Source organism: Cydia amplana, chromosome 15 (genome assembly GCF_948474715.1).
Source record: "Cydia amplana chromosome 15, ilCydAmpl1.1, whole genome shotgun sequence".
NCBI classification, from domain to species: domain Eukaryota; kingdom Metazoa; phylum Arthropoda; class Insecta; order Lepidoptera; family Tortricidae; genus Cydia; species Cydia amplana.
Window position 1 is genome coordinate 3588518 of NC_086083.1, and position 11069 is coordinate 3599586.

General features: G+C 38.9%; 1 protein-coding gene across 1 annotated transcript; it reads left to right on the top strand.

The window, feature by feature from the left end:
* The first annotated feature begins 291 nt into the window (after positions 1-291).
* LOC134654775 (uncharacterized) lies at positions 292-1233 on the top strand. The gene has a single exon (XM_063510246.1). The coding sequence runs from the start codon at positions 292-294 to the stop codon at positions 1231-1233; it is 942 nt and encodes a 313-aa protein (XP_063366316.1).
* Positions 1234-11069: the final 9836 nt, after the last annotated feature.

An 11069-nucleotide genomic window follows, 5' to 3' on the forward strand; every position in this document is an offset into this window, starting at 1 on the left:
TAATTGTGTGTTAATATTGCAGAACGATAATAAAATCTTAATTGATATCCAGTGACTTTCAAATTAACATTCCTTGTGATCCCGGAGTTAGTGGTAGTGATTAGAGACACCTACAATCTGGTGACCCCGACAACGGGGCACACAAAGACTATAATATAAACTTACAGTGCAGTGAAAAGTGAAAGACAATTTTAAAGACTGTGTACCAAATCGAATTTGTTTTTAACTGCGTACGGGGGCAACTCACTTTGCGGGAACTAACTGGGGCAGGGAAATAAAGCCATTAGGAAAATGGAAAACGGTGCTGGCGGAGCGCCCGGCGTCGCTGGGCAGCAGCCGCTGCAGCAGCAGCCGGCGGACGCGCCGCCTGCAGCGTCGAGTGAGAGGACCGACGCGCAGCTGGACCTGGCAGCAGTCACAGTTGCATCCAGACTGCCGGAGTTTTGGGCTGATCAGCCGAGACACTGGTTTTTACAAGTTGAAGCTATATTAAATCCTCAGCACCTCAAGGATCAGGCGAGGTATGACCTAGTTTTAGGGAAGCTCACAAAAAGTGCGATAGGGCAGATCACCGACCTTCTGCTACAGCCACCAGTTACTGGCAAATATGAAGCCCTTAAAGAAAAGCTTTTGGCGATTTATGAAGATTCTGCTAAGGCGCAATTGCAGAAGCTCCTTAGCGATATGGAACTGGGTGAGCAGAAACCGTCGCACTTACTCAGGAAGATGCGAGACCTCGCCAGGGGTAAAGTGCCTGATCAAACGCTATGCATATTGTGGCAAAACCATCTACCTCAGGCAGCACGAGCAGCAGTCGCCGTCGCCGACAGCCAGAACTTGGATAGCCTGGCTGCAATAGCGGACAAAGTGTTGGAGGCGGTTAGGCCGACTCCACACGTTGCGGAGGTGCAGGCGTCTACTTCGCGGGGCGGAGTGACGCAGTCTCCGGAGATGACAGCTGTCCTAGCTGCCTTAGAGAGGCTCGAAGGCAGGATTTGCGGACTGGAGGAGCACACGAGACGGTCGGGCCGTGGCCGGTTCCGACAGAGGGGAAGATCTGTTTCCAGGAGTGGCATGCGACAACGTTCTGAATCGCGCGGAAGGAGCAGCACTAGAAGAACGCCTGATAGCCCAGATTGGCTCTGTTCATACCATTTTAGATACAGAGAGAAGGCGCAACGTTGTGTTCCACCGTGTGCGTGGTCCAGAGGTCAGTCTTCGGGAAACGAGTAGGAGTACAAGAGGTGGCGGAAGCTTGTACAACTCCACCGTCACACCGCCTATCCGTGACAGACTCTAACAGTGGTTTTCGTTTCCTAATAGATACAGGTGCCGACGTTAGTGTTATACCAGTGAGAAACAAATATTCAATTGGTGAAAGTGTGTGCAAATTATATGCTGCAAATGATTCCGAAATTAAAACATACGGTTTAAAGACTCTAGAGCTTAACCTTGGTTTAAGAAAGTTGGATTATAGGCTTTGGTTCCAGAGAAACAAGGTAAAATCACTTGAAACGATTTATTTCACATAGACCGATGCACATACAAGAATACTTGTTCGCCATGTTCGCTCAACGAAACGCATAGAAAGAGGCGCCATCTCTTGGTGGCAATATTGAAACCTAAAACTAGACAAATAGGTATTTCTGTGGCCAGTGTTTAATTTTCTAATTATTTCAACACTCCCACTAAAATTTAACACTCTAAAATAACAATAAGAATTGTTCAACCAAACCAGTATAGCAAAAATATAAACATCAGTCTGGTTTAGTTCAACACTTTAAAAGGACCAAAAAAAAAACTTAACTAGACAAAATGTTATCTCTTAGATAGGTAAAAGTTTGAGTGGGCAAAGCTTTTGTTAAAATATCTGCTAATTGACTTTTACTTGGTATATAATTAATTTTAATTATGCCCAGCTCTACTTTTTCCCTTATGAAGTTATATTTTACATCAATATGTTTTGTTCTCTTATGATAAACAGGATTATTAATAAGCTTAATTGCTTATTGATTATCAACATGTAACACAACATGGTCAATTTTTTCACCCAATTCTGTCACAAGAAGCTTCAGCCACAGAATCTCCTTTGCGGCTTCACAAGCTGCGACAAATTCTGCCTCGGTTGTGGAGAGAGAAATGGTTTTTTGTTTTTGACTAGACCACGTTATTGGACCATTATTCATTTTAAATATATATCCTGTAGTTGACTTGCGTGTATCTACGTCACTTGCATAATCAGAGTCTGAAAAACCAACAAGATCTTCACTTTCTCCATACTTTATACACAAATCCTGAGTGTTGATCAGATATCTAATTATGCGTTTAACAGCGTTTACATGCTGTTGATTTGGATTATTTACATATCTGCTTAGTACATTCACAGCGTATGAAATGTCAGGCCTCGAGACTGAACACAAAAACAACAAGGAGCCTATAGCTTCCCTATATGGAAAATCCACAGTATTTTCATCTATATTTTTAGTTATAATCACATTAACATCTGCAGGGGTACTAACCGGATTTGCAGAGCTCATACAAAACTTATCAATTATTTGCCTAATATACTCTTTTTGATGAATACATATACAGTCATCAGTTCTTTCAATTTCCATGCCAACAAAGTATTTCAAATTTAATTCTTTAATTTTGAAAGCTTGCTTTAAATAGTTTATTATTTCTTGTATAATCTTTTTATTGGAGGAAATTACAAGGGCATCATCAACATAAATGATTAGAAACACTTTAGTCCCATTAAAAATCCCTATATATATACAATTATCTGCCTGCGATTGTACAAATCCATATTTAGTTAAGAAATGGGTAAACCTTTTGTTCCAGCAACGAGAGGCCTGCTTCAGACCATACAGAGATTTATTTAATTTTAATACATATTTTTTATTTAATGGAACACCATCAGGAATTTCTATAAAAATATCTTCATCAAGGTACCCATTAAGGAAAGCAGTTTTTACATCAAATTGCTGAATTTCTAATTTATATTTTGCTGCAATAGACAGAAGTATTCTAATAGAGTCATACCTTGTTGTCGGAGAGAATATTTCCTGATAGTCTACATCTTTGATCTGGTTAAATCCTCGAGCACACAAACGAGCCTTATAACGTGTTTGATCATTTTCAGTTTTCTTTATAGCAAAAACCCATTTTGTAGTTAGAGTGCGTTGACCGGACCTTTCAACTGGACTCCATGTATTATTTTCTTTGTGTGCCGACAGTTCTTCTTTAATAGCTTCTGACCATTCTTTTCTTTGCGGGCTCTGCAAGGCTTCAGCATATGTTTGAGGCAATGACAGCTCGACGAAATTAGCTTCCAAGTTTCTGTTATTTCGTGGTCTTAGAAGTATATCTCTACGTGGCACGAGTTCTATGTCTTCAGACTGCTCATACGTTTGATCATCACTGTTACAACTTAGTATGCTGTCTGACCCTGATATAGAGGCTTCTACCAGTGTATCATCCACTAGACTTACTTCCTCTTCAGTCTCTTCACAGTTCTTCTCTTTACTATCATCCTCAAGACACATTTGCACTATATTTTTTCTTATTTCTGGTACTTGATTCTCATCAAATATGACATTTCTAGATATTTTTACTGTCTTTGTATTTATGTCATACATTCTGTAGTTGGTGTTATCATAACCAACTAATATCATTTTCTCACTCTTCTTTTCCAGCTTCGTTCTTAACTGATCGGGAATATGGACATAGCCGACACTACCATTTGTTTTGGTTTGGTGCCATTCCACAGCTCGAATGGTGTTTTCATTGGAGTTTGGCTAGAGGATGTTCTGTTTAATATGTACACTGCACAGTTTACAGCTTCTGCCCATAGATTTAGTGGCACATCTCTTGCGTACAGCATTGAACGAGCAGCTTGAACAATTGTACGTAGCTCGCGTTCGGCCCGACCGTTCTGTTGAGATGTGTAGGGGGCAGTGCGCTCATGAATTATCCCCTCTTTGTCCATATAATCTTGAAGAACTTTATTTACATACTCTCCACCATTATCAGTATGCAAATATCTAACACTGTGCATGTATTTATTTTTCACAATATTATTATACTTCTTGAACATTTCTATGACATCACTTTTATTTTTAATGAAATATACATGCCTGTAACTTGTAGCTGCATCTTTGAATAACACAAAGTATCTCATTCCTTGGACTGAAGTGTGGCTCATGGGTCCACAGACATCGCTGTATACTAAGTCACCAGGCTGTAGTTCTCCTCTTACAGATTTGTGAAATGGAAACTTGCATTGTTTCCCATATGCACATGCCTCACAAACAAAGTCAGTTTTTTCATTGTCTTTTATTTTTAGACCTTCAACAACACTATTCGCACACATTGTTTTAATTTCTTTTAGATTAATATGACATAAGCGTTCATGCCACTTTTTAATGTCATTTTGGTCTTTTAGCACAAAATTACAAGTTTCTGGAACCACTGTTTTTATATTTAACACATATAAATTATTTTCTGTGATTTTAGCGCTCATAACTACTTGATTGTCTTTATAAATTAACGCACTCAAGTTTTTCTTTATAATAGTGTAAGATTTTCTTATTATCACACCCTCAGAAAATAAGTTTCTATGAAAACTTGGTACATACAGCACACCTTGCAGTTCACTATTCTCCCACTGTCCATTGACAAGTCTTTTTATTAACACTTTGCCGATACCACACACTTCGACAGTTTGTTTGTTTCCTAATGTCAATGATTTCTGGTCGCACTCATAAAGTTCAGAGAAGTAGTCCTTCCTATAAGTAATGTGAGCCGATGACCCACTGTCTAAGATCCAAGTGTTTTCTTCCGCATGAAAAGAGCTATCTTCTATATTAAATGCCATCATGTCTGTAGCTTCCTTCTGCGATTTCCCATTCTTGGATTTTCTTGGAAAGCGACACTCTTTTGAAAAATGACCCCGCTTTCCACAATTATAACATTCAAAACGATGTTTTGAGTTTCTATTTTGGTTTGTACCACTCCCAGAAGCTTGTGACTGATTTTGTGACGGTATATCTCGATTCTGTTTAGGTTGATTCTTCCATGACTTCCCAGCTACTAGAAGAGCTGTCTCTTGTTCTTCTACAGATGCCAAGCTTGCTTCTTCATCTAATAGACGAGCGGTTAAGTTATTAAGAGTTTGTTTATCAGAAGATAATGACATCCAGGCTTGGCGCAGCGATCTATATTTAAGAGGCAGTGTCCCAAGTATTTTGGTAATTATTGCCATATCGCTAACAGTTTCGCCGCTTTCTTTCAATTGTTTTGCTAAGGTCTCCACTTTCGAAATATGTTGTGCCACACTATCACCCGGTGACATTTTATACTGATAAAACTTCTCGTGGATTAACATTTTGCAAAGTTCACTCTTTTGTTCATAAATTGATTCAAGTTTTGACATAATTTCTGAAGCAGATTCGCAGTTTTCTATGAGTGTAATTTGCTTGAAGTCCATCGAAGACGTAATTATATACATGGCCATGCCATCATTTTTTAACCACTCCTTCAACTCCTTGGAGTCTGTAGTTGGTTTTGGAGTTGAAATGTCGATCCCCTTCGCCTTTAATGCACATTTGACTTGAAATCTCCATTGTCTAAAGTTATTTCCGTCAAACTTTTCCAAATTCGTTGACCTCATGGGATCCATTTTGAGGTTATGTCGCTGATAATGAGTAACACTTTTTGGAACTTTTCTTTGTAATTTTCTTCGGTTTTTCTATTTTCAGAGTTTCCTGGGCCCATAACCAGTTGGATTATAGGCTTTGGTTCCAGAGAAACAAGGTAAAATCACTTGAAACGATTTATTTCACATAGACCGATGCACATACAAGAATACTTGTTCGCCATGTTCGCTCAACGAAACGCATAGAAAGAGGCGCCATCTCTTGGTGGCAATATCGAAACCTAAAACTAGACAAATAGGTATTTGTGTGGCCAGTGTTTAATTTTCTAATTATTTCAACAAAGAAGAGCATATAAATGGACATTTATTATTGCAGATGTCAGACAACCAATTATAGGCGCAGATTTTTTGGTTAATTATGGCCTTCTTGTAGATTTGAGATCAAAAAAATTAATAGACAGTTTGACATATTTGAGTGTAATTGGAACTAGTGAGCATTGTTATAATCCATCGATTAGAGTTATAGACGAAAATCACCCTTTTCATGACTTGTTAAGTAAATACCCGGATATTACGAAACCTGTAAATTTTAGAGAACCACCTAGTCACAACGTTAGGCATCATATTGAAACGAAAGGACCTCCGATTTTTGCTAGGGCTAGACCACTCCCTCCAGATCGTTACAAGAAAGTTAAAGAGGAATTTAGGCTCATGCAGGAGATGGGTATCTGCAGGCCTTCCAAAAGTCCCTGGGCAAGTCCGTTGCATGTCGTTCCAAAAAAGAACGGCGAACTTCGCCCATGTGGAGATTATAGACGGTTAAATACAGTTACTAAGGCAGACAGATATCCAATTCCGCGTATTCAGGATTTTACATACATTTTGAACAACAAAAAAATATTTTCAACGTTAGACATTAATAGAGCTTATCATTTTATTCCTGTGGCTGAAGAGGACATTGAAAAAACCGCCATTATTACTCCATTTGGTTTGTTCGAATTTCCAAAAATGAGTTTCGGATTGAAAAACGCAGCCCTGACTTTCCAGAGGTTCATGAATACCACAGTTTTTCCAAATTTTGACTTTATATTTGTGTACATTGATGACGTTCTCATAGCTAGCGAGACAGAACAGGAGCATGAGAAACATTTGCAAGTCGTTTTCGAGAGGCTGAGCCAGTTTGGAATCACCATCAATGTGTCAAAATGCTGTTTCGGTAAGTCGAAGCTGGATTTTCTAGGTTTCGAGGTGTCAACAGAGGGTATTCGGCCGTTACCAGAGAAAGTGCAAGCAATAACGGACTACCCAAAACCCGAGACCGTCCAGGACTTACGCCGTTTCCTAGGTATGGTAAATTTCTATCGTGCTCACTTACCCAAAGCAGCATCTTACCAGGCAGAGCTTAATAAGTACCTGCACAATAGCAAGAAAAGGGACAAAACAAAGATCCAGTGGCCTGCAGAGTCAACGGAGGCTTTTGAGAAATGTAAGCAAAGCTTAAAGAATGCGGCTACTTTGTCTCATCCTCACGTCGATGCTCCCATGGCACTCATGTCAGATGCTTCTGATTATGCGGTTGGCGCAGTTCTACAGGTACAGGTAGGAGGTAAGTGGAAACCCTTAGGCTATTTCTCAAAGAGGTTGACTACCGCTCAACAAAAGTACAGTACTTATAAAAAAAAAAAGAAAAAAAAAAAAAAAAAAAAAATGATTTATTCAGTAACAGTAGCTTAACAATATGCAGGTTGGTGTCTCTTTTTAAGCATACAAGATACCTGTGTCAAGAGACACCGCTCTTCCTTACTGGTTTACTAAGTACAATAACAGAGCAACGGTTGAAAGAAACAAAAATAGAATTAGAACTTAAGATTAAAATTACATTTAAATTAGCGTAACATGTAACTTAAACAGAAAAGAGATATCTAAGCTAGATATCTATGAGCCACTTGTGTGTATATGTGTGTGTGTGTGTGTGTGTGTGTGTGTGTGTGTGTGTGTGTGTGTGTGTGTGTGTGCGCACGGATGCGTGAAGTGTATGTGTTAACATAAACCGGTATGGTTAACATAAGACGGTATAATTAAATTGGATGAAAGCTGATAGAAGAATTGTAGGATTGAAGAGAGGTTACGTGATTGTTACTAATAAATCTTCTACTTCTGTGTAATTTTTTGTTTTTAGCCAGTTTAATATCTTATTTTTACATTCTTTATACGTAGAAGGATATAAATCAATGGCATTATCTATACGGTTATATAATTTTGCAGATAGAGCGACATACTGTCTTCTAGCATATGCAGACTTTGTTTTTGGAATGGAGATAACACTTCGTTTCCTTTTCCTTGTGGATCTTGTTGAAGTATCCTCTCGATAGTACCTAGTATTTTTATGTCTCCGCAGAGTTACAACTTATGACAGAGAACTGTTAGGTATTTTTCTTGGAGTTCGATATTTTAGGAAAATGTTCGAAGGACAACCCTTGATCATTTTTACAGATCACAAACCTCTTATCTACGCATTCAAATATGTAGATAACAACAAAGAAACGCCTCGTAGAACCAGGCAGTTGTTGTTTATCAGCGAATTCACAACCGACATACGATACATAGAAGGTAAGAACAATATTCCTGCAGATAACAATCTGCATCTGATCGATAAACATATCGAGAATAGAAACCGTTTCCTGTCCCACGATTCTCGACTACGGTGCAATTGCTGACGCGCAAGAACACGACGAGTATATTTCCAATGAAACATCGAGCGAAAACAACAGATCGCATTTCAGAAAGGTATTTTTGCCTACGAGCAATAAGGCAATTTATTGCGAAACTTTGACAAGCAATATTAGACCTTATTTGCCTAGCGCTTTTAGAAAGATAGCTTTTGATTCAGTGCATGGTTTAAGTCATCCAGGGATCCGCACCACCAGAAAAATGATTGCTAGTAGATTTTTCTGGCCAGGTATGAATCGCGATGTAGGACTATGGGCAAAATGCTGTCTGCAATGTCAACGAGCTAAGGTAACTAGACACACTTTGTCAGAGTTTAATGAGTACCCACCCGTAGAGAGATTCGAGCATGTCAGTAGTAGATTATTGTATGTCCCACGCCACCATCAGAAAATGGTTTGGTAGCGATCCTGGTAGTAAAACTGGTCTAGTAGTGTGTGTACCTACCGCGCCAGTGAAAAGTATGATGGTATAAATAGCGTAAGTATGTACTCGATGTAGGAAGTAAATGGGTAGGTGTGCGTAATCGGGCCGGGGCCGGGGATGCGGTTGGCGGCATGGTGTGAGTGTAAGATGCCGTCGGCGTGGGTGTTGAAGGTGTCTTTGAAGAGGTTGTTGAAGTGGTATTTAAAGGAGCCGTTGAAGGGGTCGTAAGAGCTGGAGGGTTATTCATGTTTGATTGTGAGACGGTGTTAGTGTTAGTATGATAATGGTGGTGTGGGACAGACAATTCTGGAATAAACATATTAATTATCCTTATTATTGTAAGTATGAATTTAATTAAAATTAATTGTATACATATTTTTGATTAATACTCATGTTGTTGTCGTTGTTTAGCTGTAATTACTTTGATTTACCTTTAGTAATCACGTTCGCAATTAAAATATTGGCAAGCTATAATGTTTGTTAACACTAAGTGTTATTATTAGAAATAATGGTGTTATGCTGCCAAATGTGAACAGATAAATACGAATGCAGAATAATCAGAGTGTACTATTATCATCGTACTTGTGATAGATGTGGTTGTTTTTATTATCTTTTGAAAATGTTTATTACAAATTTACTACCGTTGTCAGTGATTTTGAGTATTGAGTCATCTGTTAGCGGTGTGGAAAATAGAAATGTAACGTTAACACCATCGATGCGAGATTATTATTTTCCTTCGTGTACAATCGCAAACGAGTGGTTTGTGTCAAAAGCGTATGTATTAGACAAAACAGATAACGTCTTACAAGGTCGCTGGTTTATAAAACTTCTAATGGGGCCAAAAGGTGCTATTGAACCAAATAGATATGTATGGTTGAAACAGACTGAACTAACAAGAGTACCACTCTGTTCTAACGATGAAGATGTGAGTATATTACGAGTGGAGATATCGTGTGAAGAAAATCAACTACGTAATAAACGTGAAGTAACGATGGCTCAGTCATGGACATCAGATATATATTCACAGGTTTTGAGAGATGATGATGGAGTAGAATTCTCCGTCAGAGTGAACAAACAACGGGTAAATATTAAACCGATTGTGTAGAATTTTGAAACAAAATTAAATCCTGTTAACAGTGACACCAATCCGCAAGTTACTTCCGAGCGAGGAGATATGAGCTTAGAAGAAAAAAAAGATGAAAAGCATTTGAGTGAGGACTGTTTAACATATAAAAATACATTGGAAAATATGTTAGTGTGGACGATGTCAGAACTAGATAAAATAACTAAAGGAAAAGTTCACGTCTTTTGCGAAAACATGCCTCATATAATAAATTCAAGTTTCATTACTAAGCCAGTTGCGAATGAGGAAATATAAATAAATTAATTAATGGTTAATAATTGTTCAATTTTTTATTGCAGTTGATAATACTTAAAGGAAAATATGTTCATAATGTGATATAACTAATTAACCGCTACTCACTACCACGCCACTCGCATATCAACGGACTATTTAAAGCTCTATCTTCAGTCGTTGTTTCATTGTGACACGATGTGGACTCCACCAACGCCACCTCCATCACCGGTAGGACTTGGTCATGGGGCGGGGGTACGTTTACCTCGTCCCATGCATATAAATAGTCTTGGGAGGGGGAGGGGGAGGGTGGTAATGCTTAGAGATAGGCCGCAACAACCGGGGGTGATGTACTCACCATTAACACCACCACCATCGCCCCCGCTATCGTCACCTCCTTCGTCACCTCCATCGCCACCTCCACGCTCTCCGGCACCTCCACGCTCTTCGGCACCTCCAGGCTCTCCGTCACCACCAGCACCACCGTCTTCGCCACTACCACCGACTTCAACTTCGCCACTACCACCGACTTCAACTCCGCCACTACCACCGATTCAAGGTTGACTCCTATAGAAAACAAGACTCGACATGTTAATTTATTGTTTCATGAAGATGAAACAACATGTCATTATACTACAATAAAACACTTATCACGTTTGTTAAGTTCTAAACAAGGAAACTGTCGAAAGAAATATTATTGTCACAGCTGTTTACATCACTTTCATTCTACTCAAAAATTGGATTTACATACTAAAATGGGGTGTGGTGGAAAAGCTATCATACTTCCTGCAGAAGATGATAAAACTATTGAATTTGAAGACTATAATCATAAAATGAAAGTCCCATACACTATCTACGCGGATTTCGAGTGTATATTATCTCCCATTGATAGAAAAAACAGTAAAA